The 17,500-nt window shown below is 39.4% G+C and overlaps 1 protein-coding gene across 3 annotated transcripts in view; it reads left to right on the top strand.

The window, feature by feature from the left end:
• sfswap (splicing factor SWAP) overlaps positions 1–17,500 on the top strand; it is a 42,810-nt gene that overhangs the window by 238 nt on the left and 25,072 nt on the right. For 2 of the 3 annotated variants that reach the window (XM_077497265.1, XM_077497263.1), the window contains exons 1-11: positions 1–332; positions 1,443–1,606; positions 4,682–4,813; positions 5,776–5,852; positions 10,235–10,460; positions 10,557–10,657; positions 11,357–11,507; positions 13,720–13,978; positions 14,139–14,297; positions 14,425–14,518; positions 17,435–17,495. The exon at positions 1–332 is cut by the window's left edge. In XM_077497265.1, the coding sequence (XP_077353391.1) occupies positions 136–332; positions 1,443–1,606; positions 4,682–4,813; positions 5,776–5,852; positions 10,235–10,460; positions 10,557–10,657; positions 11,357–11,507; positions 13,720–13,978; positions 14,139–14,297; positions 14,425–14,518; positions 17,435–17,495 (1,621 nt within the window). In that variant the 5' untranslated portion in view covers positions 1–135. The remainder of the gene's footprint in view (positions 333–1,442; positions 1,607–4,681; positions 4,814–5,775; positions 5,853–10,234; positions 10,461–10,556; positions 10,658–11,356; positions 11,508–13,719; positions 13,979–14,138; positions 14,298–14,424; positions 14,519–17,434; positions 17,496–17,500) is intronic. The other variant, XM_077497264.1, reaches the window with a different exon arrangement.

Genomic DNA, 17,500 nt, shown 5'->3' on the forward strand with positions numbered 1-17,500 from the left:
CAATATGGCGACCGATGCTACCTAGCATTTTGTGCCCGAGAAACACTGATTAGCTCGACATCTGGTCCAGCCATTGTTTCTCGATAAATACAACTTCGATACCGATATTAACGTACTTTTAACATTTATTTGGAGATGTATCGTCGCGGGACATCAAAGAAGGACCCAAACAGCAAACCGGCGACAGAAGCGAGTGACAGTGAAAAATATGCCGACCTTTTGGTGTTCGGCTACGCCTGTAAAGTGTTCCGAGACGACGAAAGGGCTCTTTACCACGAACATGGAAAGCATCTTATTCCATGGATGGGGGACAAGAACATCATGATTGATAGGTCGGTTGAACACTTTAACCGAAACACTATGCTAACCGTCTATCCTATCCGTTAGCCTGTTTCAAAGTTGACGGAACTGGTTGGAGTTTAGTCTTGCAGAAGCCGGGGGATGCCTGAAACTGTTGAGAATGTTTACTCCATGTACAGTCGTGTTTTTGGACGTCCGCCGGTGTGTTTAAAAGAAAGGAAACGACATTTCCAGAGTAACACAGTGATGTGAAAATCCCACCTTTTTTTTTTCTTGCTAGCTTCTATGATGCTCACTTATAAACGTCTCTATTATTTTATTGTTCCTGTCACTCAAAAGAATTCTACTACTGGTATCCAACTCCCTGTTTTACTATCAATTGGGCTTCACATTTGGCTTGATGGAATTGAAATTCCTCTGGAAATGTTAACTTCTTCTGGCATATATTTCCTCTGAATATGATGTGGTAAAAACTGTGAATGTTTTAATTTGTTTGTTCTTTTCCCAATTAAATTCTACCTAAAATACCTGTCAATGAGCATGTCCTACCTCCGAGGTTTTCACAACACACATCACACTAACCTTTCTTTTGAATCACCTTGACCGGCAGTGGCCCAAGTTGTTTCACCTGTACAGCCTTTGTATGTGTGTCTTAATCACTTAACCCAGTTCTTTCCCCAGCAAGGTAGGCTAAAGGGGTCCCGGCAAACCCTGAATGCCAACCTCAGCACCCCATTTCTTTGTCTTCCTGAAGAAACTGCAACTGAGCGATGGAGTAGAGGGACGAACCCAGGAAAATGTCGTCTGTTTGCGTTCTTACGGATAGGTATTTATGTACCCGGGTTTGTGTGAATGTAACTCTCTTTACAGATGTAGAAGTATTGATGAGTGTTACAGGGGGAACCCTGTAAGGTAAGGGGAGTTGCTTTTATTTTGATGTAGGGTTTTTGTTTTTACTTACGTTAGCCTTCAGAGGAACATTGTAGCATTTTCCAAGCGCACTCACTTTAAGCAGGCCTCCAGAATATTTCGTATAATAGTTAGGGGTGTTATAGACCACCCGCCCCTGGTAAGTAGGCCTTCTATGTAGATAAAAGTTTTTGTCAAATTCCTTCTCACTAATGCGTTATTTCATTCAACAGATATGATGGGCGTGGTCACTTACATGACCTTTCAGAGTATGACAGTGGGTCGTGGAACACATCCTATCAGCTGTCGGAGGAAGAGGCCAGAATTGAGGCACTCTGCGATGAAGAAAGATATCTGGCCTTTCACACTGACCTCCTGGAAGAAGAGGCGAGACAAGGTAGGCATGGACACGCTATACTCTACATAGACAGGGAGTTAATCAATTTATGGTAATTGTTTTGAGTATTTTTCATTAGACCTTGTACAGTATTTTATCTTGTGCCTTCTGTTTATTCTTGTGTAAAGTAGAGCTAAATTAAGTCTCAATTTAGATTGCTAGACACGGCTCTGTAAATACTGTAAGCATTCACCACCATAGCATATTTCTGTCACACAAATGTATATACTATACTGTAAATCAATAAGAAATCAAAGTAAAAGCACAGATTACAACATAAATCACACAAATGTGTGGCTTTACCACTTAATCCAACCTTTCATATTTCAGGAAACATGAAATGTAAACGTGGACTGCACTTCTTAACGAACTTATCTTCATCGATAAATAAAATAACAATACCAACATGTGATGGCATTCAAAGCAACACATTTACGGCGAAGGCCATCATGCCCCATGGGGCCTCGCCTCGCTCGCCGCCACCGCCTCGGTTCGGTCTCCCCTGCCTTTCCCCACGTACACTCAACCTTGCCCAGGCCAGGTGGTGTGAGGTATGCAACGCTCCCCATGGTTTCAAAGCTAAGCCCTGTGTTGTTGTGTGCCCGCTAAATGGACCGTGTAGAAACAGAAAAGCTGTTGTGAGCGGAAATAACCGGTGTTGTTGAACGGCTGCGGTTAGATAATCCTGACGTTTAAAAACCATGGTTAATCGTAAAACCGGTTAATTGCTGCACCCCTATAATGTCACTGCGTGACTATTGCTACAACTTTGTCCTTCCTGCCTTCTTTTTTTCATACCATTTTCTTCCTCGTTCCATTTCTCCTTCCTTCTTCGTCCATTACTTCATCTACTTTCTTTTGGGGGTTGGTAAATATTTTTGGTGCATTACCGCCACATTCTTTAGCATGCTGAAGAAGGTGGCCGCTGGCAGCAATGCACGGAAAGTATTTGCCATCTGCCCAAAGAAAGTCAAAATGTTAGGGAACGAAGATTTGGGGCGTCAGTCTGAGCTTAGTGCTGGCATTGGGCCGAAACTTCATAAGTCACAATTCAGCAAATGTAGTAATTTTTCAAAAATCTGTAATTTGGTCAGTCCACGTCTGGGTGTCAGTTTTACAAATTATTGACCAATTTAAAGTGTTGAAACCAAGTGGCTTGCTCTCATTGATGAAGCAATGTTAATGGTTGAACGAATGTTTTTGGGGTCTCCTGAAAAGTGATGATTTTAAAGGCACAAGGTTTTGGCCTGATGCCAGCGGTGTACAAGTTGCACCTGAGTATAAGTAGCAGGAACAGCCAAACTATGGGGAAAAAAAGTTTGACTTGCAGTCGGAAACATACGGAAAATGAAATGTGATGAATTGCTCTGTCGTGTATATAGCCATTGCTGCATTTTGACAATAGAAGAATTTGTACAAACATGAAAGTGTTCAACTTGTTGGAATGAGGCTTAATTATAGCAGATGGCCCTCCATAAATAAATTCATCTACGCCTTTAAATGCTAAAATCCCCACAGATAATTACCACTGTCCCAAGGTCACCACCCCTCTTTTTGGCACCATTCAACTTGTGATAGAAGACCATCTCAATATGCATCAAACATTGCTGCTAATCATTCTTTAGTGACAACACATTCTTATTATTTTTTTTTATTGCTGATATAATCAGTTATTTTTCTGCCCTATGACAACATGGCAACTGTTATTTTGACTTAATGGATTTGTGCCCATAATAGTTCCATTACTGTCTATATATTTGAGATGGATGATGAGGAGCTGCCTTGATTATGGTGTTTTGTCTAAGCAAATGTCCTGATGTCACACCCAGCTGTTGTTTCGCTATTATGAAGCAATTCCAGTTATTATAGGCCACTGAAATGGGACTGGTGATTTGGATATTCATGCTAATCGATATGATTGTGCAAGGAATTTCAGTTATTTCCTATGCTGAATTGAGGCCAAATAGTTTTGTTTTTTTGTCCAAAAAGTTCTTAATAAGTGACCATATCTTTTCAAAGAATTTTGCATGAATGCTTCATGTTTTGTAAGAATTCACACATGTTTGTATGAAAGTTAAAAATAATAATATTAATAATGATATTGGAGTGCAGCTCACAAGCAATTTCTATGGGAATCACTTTTAACTCTGCTGCAATTATCACATCTGATTCATTTGACATTCTAATGAAACAGGGTATTTTGATGACAAAGCACCCTTCTGAAAGTCATACCGGGTCACTTAATTAAATTAATAAGCCACCATATTGAGTGAAATATGGTGTCTTATGGCCAAAACTGACAGGACAGAATGACTTTGCTAACGATTGATGTTACACTTGCTCATATGTACGGGTTCATCCCTTAAGACTGAGTTGACCTTGAATTTGGGAGTTTGACTCCCATTTATCCAGGTTATTATTACCCATCTGGCCACAAAGGAGACCTGTGCCGGAGGGTTAGATATATTGATAATTTTAGTGGGAATTTTGTCCTTGCGTCTTTAATAAAGTATGGGGGGTGAAGGGGGGAGCAATGTTCAGCCGATCAAACCAGTCATGATTATTCACTTATTTCTTATTTATTTCTTAAGTAGCCCGGTATCATCAACCTTTCAACTTTTTCTTGTGACAACTCCTGAGTTTTTCTTGTAATGTTTTTCTATTTTTATTTTTTTTTATTTTTTATTTTTTTTATTTTTATTTTTTTTCTCCCCAGTGTGTTGTAGTCCACCTTCATAATGCTCTGTTGCGGGCTGTTTTTCTTTTTCAAATATGCTGCTTGTCACAAATCTCCACCAAGATGGAATTTGGACATCCTTGCTCTAGCATTAGTGCACATTTTCTTTTTTGCCTTATTTACATTATGAAAAGGTTAAGCCTATACTAGATACTGGGGAAAAATAAACATTGACTGAGAGGTTAGGTACAGTAGATAATTATGTTTTAAATGTGTTGACTTGTGTTCCCTTTTTGTTGGTGTTCTAGACTTTGTGGCTTTCAAAACCATTTGACTTCTGTGTAAATGACTGTAATATAATGTACCATGATTCTTGACATGGCCGTTGTTTTCCACAGAGGAGGAATACAAACGTCTGAGTGAGGCACTAGCCGATGAAGGCACCTACAACGCTGTGGCCTTCAAGTACACCGCGGAATACTACGACCCGTCCCAGCCCACAGAGGAAGAGGATGCTAACAAGCACACTGGTGAGAAATCAGGAGTCACACGGTGATTGTCGTACTCGGTGTCGTTTAACCTCTCAACAAATGCAAAGATACTAAAATCAATAAATAATTCATGACCACTATTAAGTTGAATTGCCCGTGATGGGTGGGAAAAATTGTGTGACATTCGCATGCACCTTTAATAATGACATACATCAAATTGCCATCACCAATAATTGCAGGTAAATTGGAGAGGGTCTTCGCCAGAAGGTTAATTCCGGTATAATTAACAGCCATCTGTCAAAACATGTCATATGTTCGTTTGTGTTGCCCATACTGAATCTCCGCCATTTATTATTAACATTAGTCACTGCACGGGGATTTATCTGTCCTATTGTTCCCTTTGTTGAAATGGTAAATTTTTGCAGAGGTGAGCATCGTCATTGACTGGAATTGATGATTGATGAAAGTGCCCACCTTTTGGCATGTGCTTCAGCACTTTCAGCAAAATGCTTGATAATGCGATCGCAGTGAGAACACACGATCCTTCTCAATCAGTGTATTTTTGTGAGGCTTTGCATTGTCAAGCATTCGCTGAAAGTGCTGAAGCGAACGCCAAAAGGTGGGCACTTCCATCAATCATCAATTCCAGTCAATGACGATGCCCACCTCTGGACTTTTGGTCACCAAAACAGATGGTGGCCAAACTCGGGAGAGTTTCAGGTCCATCAGATGAGCTGCCATACAGTAAATTAAATATTTTAAATTGTAAAATTCTTGGTTATATTTCAGAAATTCAAGGCATAAAATGTATTCTGTTCTACAACATTTTATAACATTACATTATTACAAATTTCCTAAATAATTTTGAGGAGCCGACTGAGTGTACTCTTAATTACAGTGAAATCTCCCCACAGAGTCTAAATGGTGTAATATATAATGCCAATTTGTAATACAGTAGGTTACCTACGTTCAAGAACTAATCACATTTTGAACTTCAATAGAAGAGCCGGAGCCTGAAGAGAGTGAAGAACCATTTGTTGCCCCCCAAGGACTTGAGATCCCCCCTGATGTAGAACTGGTGAGTATTAACTATATCATCAATTTACTCTTGTGTTTCCACTAGGGGTGTCACGATTCGCCAACTCCACGATTCGATTTAAATTTCGATTTTGGGGTCACGATTCGATTTTTTTTTCGATTTTTTTTTTTTTTTTTTTTTTTTTTTCGCTCCCCCACTTTATAACACAGAGGCATATGCTTCTGTAGGCTAAGGCTAGTCTATGATCATTGGTTCTATTCATTGTACAGTAAATCTTATTTCAAAAGATCGGCTACATATAGGTGATGCAATTTCCATATTATTTTTGTGTAAATTTATGTAATATATGATAATTGACATTAGGCAGGAATGATCAAATTCAAAGAATTTATTTACAATATAAAGTTAACCGTCTTGTTCTTACTGAAGTGTAAAATAAAAAATAAAAAAACAAAAACAAAAAGTCACAGTGGGTGCCTGCCATCTATTGACTGTTTTTGGTTACAACAGTGTGCTGTGCGTTCCTCTTAAAATAATGTGCAATGTGCAACAACAACAAAAAATATATTGTTTCCAAAGTCATGGAACAAATACAGCCTGAACAAACTATATCCCAACATTTACAGTTGCTGGGCATACTGTAGCGTGGTTCAAGTACACTAATTAAATGTTTGAATCCAGCGTTTTCCAAGGCTGCAGGTCTGCTGCTATAAATAGACCTATGGATCTGGCGTTTCGCGCGAGCTGAAGTGTGTGGAAGTTTCACTGTAAATGAGGATGAAATAGTTGGTTGGACCGTTGTTTTCCCACTTCTAGTTGAATTTGATAAATCTAAATCTTTGTGATGCCTGCGTAAATGTCCCGTCATGTTTGTCGTGTTTCCCGTTGTTATAGGCTGGCGGCTCGGGCCCGCCGCCGGCTCCGCTCCCCTAGTATGTATGTGTGTGTTTGTGTCGGCTGGTGCCCGTATAATGGTACTTCAGTTTGAATGCGCCAGCGCGACACTCTGATTGGAGGACTGTGCCAGCGCGACACTCCGATTGGACGACTGTGCCAGCGCGACACTCCGATTGGACGACTGTGCCAGCGCGACGCTATTGTGTATCCGTGTATTATACCCCTATTGGTTATTGTTTCTCCTCCGTTCTGTCAGTTCTGTCAAATGCGGTTATTATTTGTTCACCTTCCACTTTCACTCCCTTGTCAAACCCCTGCCTGAAATTTCAATTAAAACTACTCAGATGTTAAAGTCGACCCGTGTTTATCTACTCTATATTTTCTGTTATTGTGTTACTTCCCTTCCCCTTGACGAGCCGGGCGTAACACCGTGGCCGAGTACAGTACGCGCACATAGCATATCTTGCAACTGTGGTCTTTTTATCGACAACGTGAACGTTGTCGACATAACTCACCGGGAACGCAAAATGTTTCCAAACTGGTGACGAGAGAAGCGGGAGCGGCTTGAAGCACCATTGCTGTGTCTGTCCGCGCTTGCCATCATGACTGCAGGAGAAGTCAGCTAACAAGTGCCGTTAGCGAGTAGCTGAATGGCTGCGTCTCATTTGCTTTCCTGGGAGGTGGCGGTGGCGGCGGTGGCGGCGGGCGCGGGGGGGGGCATCGAATCGTGTGTCCTCTCTTCTATTTCGATGCTCGAAATCGTGACGTAATTTCGATCGATTTCGATAAAAAATCGAAATCGTGACACCCTTAGTTTCCACATGTACAGTATAACACTCACCCACCATTGTGTCAAACTCATTGGAATTGTCAAAACAGGCAACTGTCAACTGAAGTAATTTTAAGTTAAAAAACATGGATCTAAGTAAATACAGTACCAGACTATATTAATTAGCTTGAAGCTGCACTGACACTGGCCTGGATCAATGCTCTGCAGCATTTTTATCATTACATGACTCACTGGGAGACCATCAAAAGTTTGGTCAGTATACTACACATCAAATTGTATGCTTTCTTGCAGTAGAGAGTAGTGTAAATTAGTATACAGTGCTGAATATAAATGAGTATACCCTCTTTGAAAAATAAACTTTTCATTAGTGATGCACGGTATGAAAAATTTCAACCGATACGATAACCAATAATTCCCTGCTTTGTATGGTCGATACCGATAACCGATACATTTTTTAAAACAATTTTTTTTATATTTAATATAGCCTTCATATAATCTGCAAATTGTTCATCCAGGAATGGAAAAAATGTTTTAGTAGCTCGGATTATGACAGCAAACAAATGTGTCTCTTTCAATGTGTATTTTCTATATTAAATGGCTAACAGATAATTACACAAAATAAAAAGTTAGTTTTTAAATTAATATAGAACTACAACTGGTTTATCTGGGAAAAATAAAACATTCATGTATGTATGCATTATGCAATAGGAATGCATTTATTCAAACCTAAGTGCAATCCTGCATGAGGATGAGGTAGGTGAACGTTTGGTAAAATTATATGCATTGACATTTGTCAACCTTAATTAAAAAAAATTGAAATCATGTAAATAAACAAAATTGGTATTGCAGCAACCCTTGTGGGTGCGTGGGTGGTTATGTTGTTTGCCGTGGTCCCGTGAGGGGGAAACACAGACTCGAAAATACTAAATAAATAAATAAATAAATAAGCAAGCAGCTGCTTACATTCGCGTGTTGTGTTGTGGCTTGGTTACAGCCGACAGTAACTGGCATTAAATGGTTAGTTCACTGTTTGGCTGGGCTTTAAAAGTTAAACATAAAATAACATATGACACGCATCCTTGAAAACCCCCACCCCGAACTGCGGTGAGACTTGCATGTAGTGTTAGTCTATTCTTGTCAATCAAGCTGTGGCCACTTCGGAGGATGCATCGTGGCTCCAAATGTGCTATTAACTTTAAAAAAAACAAAAAACAAAAACGTCAACTTGTATAGCGCTATGAAAGCCATAACTTTGGTGTTAATGGCTTTAGATTTGTTGTTGCTGCCTTGCTGGCTTATCTTAGCGCCGTTAGCCTAGCAACATTAGCTGCTGCCTCTGTGCCTCCTTCAAGTTCGCCATGATGAAGGCTTTTCAGGTGAGCAAGAGCCTTCTTTCCCCCTCTTCGAATCCTTGCTGAAAATGTTTTGATCTTCTGCCATGGAGAGAAACCACCACACTGGTGAGGAGGCACATTTGTGGCAGCATTTTAGTCTAGTATGCTGTAGAAAAATACTTATTCTGAAAGGAAACAAATGGTTTTCTAAAATAATAACATTTAAAAAAAGGATTAGCATACTCATCTACTGACTGCTGAGCACAGTAAACAGGCTATCTGTTTGCAAGCCTGTATTAATAACACATTCTGCTGAAATGAGTATTGTGTTTCAGTAGCTTAATTGCATTGACCCCAACAGGTTGCTGCAAAGCAGTTAGGCTTTTCTGATAAGTATTTTAGGCTAACTAATAATCTTCCCCCGGGGCTTCTTTGAAACTTTATACGCACGAGAAGTAGTACTGTATGCTTTTGTTGTCTAGCTCTGAATATAAATGAGAAAATAACTCCTGTGGATAATTGCAAGCCCTACTGGCATTATGAATATAATTTCTTTATGGATGTTTGATGAGCCAAGAGTCATGAAAGGACATGTTAGTGCTCCTTTTATTAAAATAACCATTGAGTTCCATGTGACTAAAAATTTATTTATTTTTTCTATTATTTTTTAGTCATTATATGTTGCTCTTGGTTTTTGGATTTAGAAAGGCTTCGTTTTCTACTTTTGTGTATATTGTATTAGCATTTCTGTATGCCTATGAGATGCACATTTTTGCATCTGGCAAAATTCACAAATTAGATTATGTAGGGTCCTTTTAGGTCACAAAATCCATGGTGGCTCAGAGCACCATAATCAACTATCATTGTTTGACCCTGGCATCTTTTTGGCCGGAGTCTTTCATAGTATTTTATTATGGCTTTCACCTCAATGAGATATATGTCCAGTTGGACATTTCTGCATGTGCTCTCTCGGTCATGACAGATTAATCATTGAAAGCACACACGGGGAACAATAATGAATTAATGATAGACCATTTCTTGTTCCACTGATTTCCACCCCATCTGTGTCCAGAATTTATGTGATCAAAATGAGCTTTGCATGGAAATGTCTGGGAGATTTAAAAAAAAAAAAAAAAAAAAGGCTTGTGTACTTGATATTAAGTGTTGTCGTTTACTGATTGACATGGTGACTGAAGAACTCATTATATTAAATCCAAAATCATCATTAAATGGAGATGCCAGTACAAGGTTTTCATAGACACCATCTAAATATTTTTACAGTTGTAATTCTCCATGGAGGTTTGCAATTTCAGAATTTGTTTTGACTTGTCTTGTGTGTGTTTTTTTTATTTATTATTATTATTATTTTTTTAATTTTTTAATTTTATTTTTTATTTTAGCCGGCAACTATCAAGACTCATAACATAATGGAGCGGACAGCCACCTTCGTATGTCAGCAGGGTGCTCAGTTTGAGATTGTGCTGAAAGCCAAGCAGGCTGGTAACTCCCAGTTTGATTTTCTTCGTTTTGACCATTACTTGAACCCGTATTACAAACACATCCTGAGGGCCATGAAGGAAGGTCGGTACAATGTGGCCTCCACCAACAAAAAAGAGCAGCCAGAAGGTGAGAGATATTGTCTCCCAGCAACACACCCATTGCAAGCTCAACTTTTGGACAAACTGCAATGCCAATTTTATTCTTGTCACTGTTTTGCTGCAGAGTCCAATTCTGATGATTCAGATGACGATGGGGATGGCAACTACCTTCATCCCAGTTTGTTTGCACCTAAAAAATGCTCGCGCCTGGAGGAGTTGATGAAGGTAATTATGTATGAGGCAAAGTGTGACATTTTGTTTGTGCTTAATTGAGAAGGAAAAAAAAATATTAATTAGAGGCATTCTAATCAATTGAGTCGACTTTAGTTTATTTTTATTTATTTATTTTTAGCATAATCTTATCTGTTTCAATTCATTTTAAACAGTAATTGGCCAATAATTACAGACATACAGTGGAGTCAATATAACTTTGTCAAAACCCAGATTTTTATGATGTAAAAAAAAAAGTTCAATTTGAATAATTTCATACCTTTTTCCACCAACCTATAACTTACAAGTTAATTCATTTCGGAGAAGGGAAGAAAAAATAATTGTCGTTACATGTGGTTGGGTAATTTTCTCCCTCTCATAAGTGGGAATTTGGCTATGTTCAGAATTAACCAATCACATTCGAGCTCATGTTAAATGGTTTGTAGGTTTCATTGTCTCCTTCAAAATGTTGAAAATAGCATTGTTTTTGCTGATCTAGCCTTTGTCCATGAAATAACACCTGCTAGAGAGGCGAAATGCCTTCTGAAGACAACCAAAATAGTCCAGTTCTGCACAATTCAATGTCCCGAGAACTCAATGACCGGGATGAATGAGATATTCAAAGGCAAAAAACTCTTGTCAGTGGTATTGATGGAAGAGTCAAAGGTTTGTCTTAACTGACAAATTTGACTGTTGCAACCGACCCTTTTGCAGCCACTTCAAGTGATGGACCCTGACCATCCCCTTGCAGCATTGGTGCGTAAAGCCAAGGAGGAAAGAAATGGTGTGGCTGCAGTACAAACAGCTACTCAGGAAGTGTCAGATCCTGCAGTGTCCAGCGCAGTAACACAGTACACAGCTGACCGTGAGTATTAACTTTCACTGTGTTCTGAAGCAGTACCACTGTTGGTCTATATTTTAACCTAAAATATACATGGTCAAGCGCTGGGCAATAAATCAGTATATCTGTATTGTGATAGACACGTAAGGAACATGTGCTTGGTAAGAATAAATTTAGGATGCAAATCCCAACCCCGGCATTGTGTGCAAAGATGTGTCTACGTGCAAATGTGCTCCATGTCTTAGGTGATGATAAGTGATGCTGACTTTGTCAATTCAGTGTACAACTACACTGTTCGCAGTCATGCGCGCAGTGCACATCGGTGATGACGCACTTTGAGCTATGGAAGCTGTTGAACAAATCATTTGGTGCCGTAAATTTGAAGTTATTGATTAATCGCCCAGCCCTTGCTTTTATGACCTTAAGTTCCTGAATGGATTTCGAGATGATGAATAAACACAGTGTGCAGTCTGCATTTTGCTCAGAATTCTATCAAAAGATAAAAGACAAGTTCGTCATGTTTGTTTATTTATTATTTCTGGAATACAGAAATGCTTTCTTGAGCTCAGTGATTGTCTTTCGTTTTCTGTATTCAAGCAGAAAAGTGCTGAAATGTTGCAGTTTTAAGCAGGCACCACACAGTCCTTGCCAGTGTGGCCACCCTGTTCCAGTTTCTCAGGATTTAGTCATACATTGTATTCATGTCTATGGTTGTGATATCATTGATTGATTTTGAACACAGCCATATCCCTATTTATAGGAGGGTGTGCACATATTGTTTCAATTGCTTTAGGTTCCCCTCTCAAAAAGATTTGTATTAATTTGTACACGTGATAGGTCACAATAGTGGAAAACGTTTTGAATACATCATAAAAGTTTGCACAGGGACATGTCACTTTTTATTTCCATTACATGAATTCAATTAGGATCAAACAGTCCTTCAGGACACCGTGGTATGTGGCTGTGTGCGTCTCAAATCTGGAACACAAGACTTCCTGAGTGTATTTCTTTGTGATTTTTGACCAGCCTAGCGGTCCTTAGGAATCTGATTTGGTGACTGTATTTCTAAGCATTCACATGCAATTTCAAGTTGAGTGAATTCATTTACCACTCTGTAAGCTGAGGAGGTATTCCATTTTGCTGTATCTATTTGGCCAGACAATCACCGGAATCCCTTTTGGCCTTTTTGTTCCTCACCATAAAAGTCTTCATCTCACCAATAACAGACATTTTTAATGACGTCTCGTAGTGTTGCGTTTCCATTTTCTGATTAGAGAAAATTGGATTTGCCATTAAAGTTAACTAGTTCAGTGACTAATGTGTTAATATCACCATTCCCTCATTGACAGTGACCATAAATTTCCTTCTCCTACTCCTCATTCTCACTTTCTTCAGAAAAACAAGTGTGATGAGGCACATTTTGCATGTTAAGTCACAGCTCCTTACCTTTTTGTATATAAATTAGTTCTTGTGACCGTCATATAATTGTGCAACTATTAAAAAAAAACATGACAATTAGCAATAAAATGCATCCCACAAAGCTAGTCTCAGCAACAGTGAAAATATCACAGGCTCATAATGAACACCTCTACTATGCTTTTACTCTTGAGGGCTGAACACAAGCAGCGTACTGATGTGTTGTTCACAGGAGACCAATTTGAATGCAGCTGCTCAGAGGACCGCCTCGACTCCATTACGCTCAGCACCATTTACATGCTCTCTGCCATCTACCAAACAACTATAAATCTTACGATGACGCTGCAGTTTGATTCAAACTCTTGGCCCCTTGCTAAAACTGGGTTTTGGATGGCACAATTTGATTCTGGAACAGATTGTTTTTGTCATTTCCTTTGGCAAAATCTTTTTTTTAAATCCCAACAAATGAACATTAGAGGTGCCACTGTTCCTTCCCAGACGATCACATCAGAGCTGACTGAGTGAAAAATTTAGTACGTGAATTACTATTACTTACGGCTCATAAAGCCTCGTCTAATATTTCGTGGTTGTTTCCATGATCAAGAGATATAAATGGCAGTATCTAAAAACGCATTAATGTAGGGGCACAGCAAGCCCAACAATCCAATCATTTTGATTCTCTGATTTGCAGCACTGCATTTGAAATAAATGAGTTGTGTGGGTTTTTTTTTTCCATTAATCACAGAGCACAACTTCATTTTCTTCACTCTTCTTAATGAAGCACACATATTTGTCTCACATACTCTTCCTTTGTTTACAGCAAATGCTTCTGCCGTGTACTATGGCTATTACATGCTTCCTGATGGAACATACTGCGTAGCGCCACCTCCACCAGGAGTAGATGCCAGCTCCTACTATAGCAGTGTGTCCTCATCTGGGATGACTCCCACGACTGCTTCTGGAGCATTTCTACATCCAGCGACATCCACTATCTCGGAAAACATTGCCATGGCATCACCAAATGCTGACCCTTCTCAGGTCACTACCTCTGCTGCTCCTGTTGCCATTACAGGAATCAGGTAGAGCGTAATTGAGTGCATTTAGAACATGACAATCATATGATCTAATAATTAAATCGGGCTTTGGTTTGCTCATAGGCAATTGAGTCGTGAGACGCTTAAGGGCACGCAGGTCACTAATGGTTTTTACTTGTTGAACCTCTTTCACTTCTACTGAAAGCAATTTCAAGGCCGAAGTTCCAATCGCCATGGCGGCGGCAGCACCCGCCATAATCCCCCCACCAGTGGACATCCAGGCCGTCATAGACAAGCTGGCAGAGTATGTCGTCAGGAACGGGCTCAAATTCGAATCCAGTGTCCGTGCCAAGAATGATCCACGGTGAGTGTGCCTACCACAAGTAAACATTATTGCTTTTACTGCTTTTGCCTTCTCATAAAGCACTTCATCCGGCTTTGGCTGTTTTTTCAAGATGGTGAAATTGTGTTCTTCACTCTGTCCACTGTAGGTTTGACTTTCTGCAGCCTTGGCATCAGTACAACACCTATTATGAGTATAAGAAGAATTACTTCATGCAGAAAGAAGGAAAAGGCTTGCCAGAGGTATTATAAGCTTTATACGTGACTGCTTGTCTTTGGTGTATGAATTTACAAAGAAGTCCTTTTTCAGCTTTTCATCCAGCTGTGTCAAACCACTGAACGTTCCTGCCCGCACATAGCTGTCTATAATGCATGTATCTTTATTGTGTGTCACAAAAGTTCCACACTTCAGACCATGTCTGTCACAAGTCATTCTTGATATTGTGATAGATCCTGGTTCGGGGGAAAAATGCTAAAATTACTAAAATTGCATCTAAACAAAACAAAACTAGATTGGCACATCCACAAAGACCTCCAAAAAGTCCCAACTGTTAACACAAGTCAAGAAAACAATACAGAAGACCGTATTTGTCCATCTGTTTGTTTGCAGATAATACATTGCAAACAGGTGGGTGTTCTGTTTTTTCCTAGTCTGGCAGGTGGATAGCTCCATTCATACGAAAGTCACTCAAAACAGCAACAGTAAATTCTTTGTATCGGCAGTGACAAGCCAACCAACCATTGAAACAGTACCTCTCTTTGACACAGTCGTACTTGGCGGAGTTATTTTAAATGGGACATACTATGGAAAGTGTAATTTCTTATGTTTGGATACAAAATATTTGATCTCTCAAGTTTCTGCCCACCCACAAAGTGTGAAATCAAACAACCAAGTTAATCGTTAGATGTCTGCCTATTTTTGAAAATGTCTTTGTGACCGAGGCATTCTGTACTGTTGTTTCCGCTGTGAGAAAACAGTGTGGCTTATGAACATGATAACCGAAGTGCACATTTGGTATCAGAAGAATGAACTGCGCCTGAACTCTACTCTGTGGTGAAACTCAAAAATATCTGTTACGCATTCAGATCCTTTAAAAAAATCTGTCTACAATTCCACATGTGCACAGAGGGGCCTACACTTCTGTTCAACTCCTCTGTACACAAACCCAGGTGGCCTGGCATTTGTCATTTGTGCACTTGAAAACAGAGCAGCCAATTTCTCACCAGCATTAAAAGTCCAAGTACAATCAACAAGACTGTACCCCCTCCCCCCTCTACAACCTCACATACACACTAAACTTCTCAGAGTCTGCAACAGGCAATTATTTTGTATCGCAAACATGGTGGGGGATGCTGAGTCATGTTTTGAACCATCTCGCAACCCCTGCCACTCACCAGACTGGAGGCAATTTCTCTCAAGCAGTCCGAATCTTTAATTCATTCCTTTTCCTCGGCATAAATCATGTTTGTGGGGGGGAAAAAATTGTTGTGGTTGGTGGTTGTCTGTCCGCCCTGTCGCTCTACTGACCTGTAACCATTGGCATTGACTAGCCACACTCTGTGCCGCTGTGACTCTCGTACAAGATAAGCATTTTAAAGAGGGTGTACATGAAAAGTTTATTTTTCCTTTCCCTAGCAATGAATTTAATGTAAACATCAGCTGTTCTAAGCGATCTTGCTTCAGTATACAGTAATTGCATAGTGCATTGACAAATTATTAGTTTAAATGAGCAAGGCTGCCTTCAGATATGTCATTAAAACTCTTTAAATCCCAAAGACTTATCTGAATTAATTAAATTCATTATTTATTATTATTCAGAATCTGTCCGATTGAGTCAAAATAAAATGGTTTCTGCAACCAGCATAGTATCACATTGTTTTTATTTCCTCATTTAGAATAAATATTTCATTCCATTCAAATGTATGAGAAATGACTGAAACAGGCTTGCACAGAAAAGTCTCAGCCCTCAACCAAGATGTGTTCATGCCTTCAAGGGAAATGACCTACACACACCCCACCTCCCTGCTGTTTATTCTATATTGCTCATCAGGAGCACATCGCATTTGCGGTGTTCATTATGCACGTGTTAATCTTGCGCTGGGGGAGAAGGGTGGGAGTGGATAAGTTTTGTTTTGTTTTGTTTTTTCTATGGCGACGTTTGCGTTTGATGAATCTAATTCATTAGCTTGTCGGAGTGCAAAGAAGTGTGATCCATTATGACATAAATCAGGATGCAGCTGCTTTGTTATTCTGTCAGTATAGGTTGGGTGGTGTGCATTGAGTCTTTGACTGCACTCAGGCAGGTGTTTTTAAGTACTGTTTAACGGGGAAAACATGTTTAATTTATTTGAAATGTATCTTGTGCTGCTTCTGATTTGGGTGTGTAGTCCGTGTTCTTGTGGTGAAATTGAATATCTTAAAATATGATCTGACTTTCAGTAAAGTGGGGGAAAAAAAACATCCTGACCTACTTGAGGGAAAACTTCTAATAATAAAATACAGCTTGCACTTACATTAGAGGATCGCAGGCCTTGTGTAACTCCTCTGGAACCCAAGATGCAGGTGGGGGATTTGAAAAGAAGTTTCAGTTAAAAAAAAAAAATAATAATAAAGTAAGTTAGAAGGCAGGCATTGCCACATTGAATTACACCCTCAACAACACAGAATGTCAAGCTTATAGCACCTAAAATAGCACACCAATGATGGGACGGTCATTGTGATTTCCTTGGTCATGTTTAGAAGTGAACACCTTAAAACACTTGCCAAATATTTATTTAAAAATGTAGAGATTTGCATATTGATGGTAATTGTGTCCTACCGAGTTAAATGATTTATTACTAGTAACACAATTTATTTCAGAAGTGTGTGTCAAACTGGTAGTGCTTCATATAAATTAGTACCCAGTTTCAATGATGTTGGTGACCCATGTTTGGCATTGACTTGCGGTATTTAATTTGACCTTTGTGTTTCCGTTATCGTCTATTTTTTTTCTTCCTAGTTCCATTTATTATTGAGTTAAAGTGTGTACTGCATTAGACACCAACAGGTTTCTTTGCAGCCATTTGCTTCATCATATTTGACATCTATCACATTCTTACCCATTATGAAAATTGTAAAACAATATTGTAATTATGACTCTTGTCATGTCCCTTGTTTAGATGGGTGAAGGTGGGAAACTCCATTTGGATGAGTCTGGCAGTGATTCCAAAACGAACAAAGGTATT

This window comes from Festucalex cinctus, chromosome 15 (genome assembly GCF_051991245.1).
Source record: "Festucalex cinctus isolate MCC-2025b chromosome 15, RoL_Fcin_1.0, whole genome shotgun sequence".
Lineage (NCBI taxonomy): Eukaryota > Metazoa > Chordata > Actinopteri > Syngnathiformes > Syngnathidae > Festucalex > Festucalex cinctus.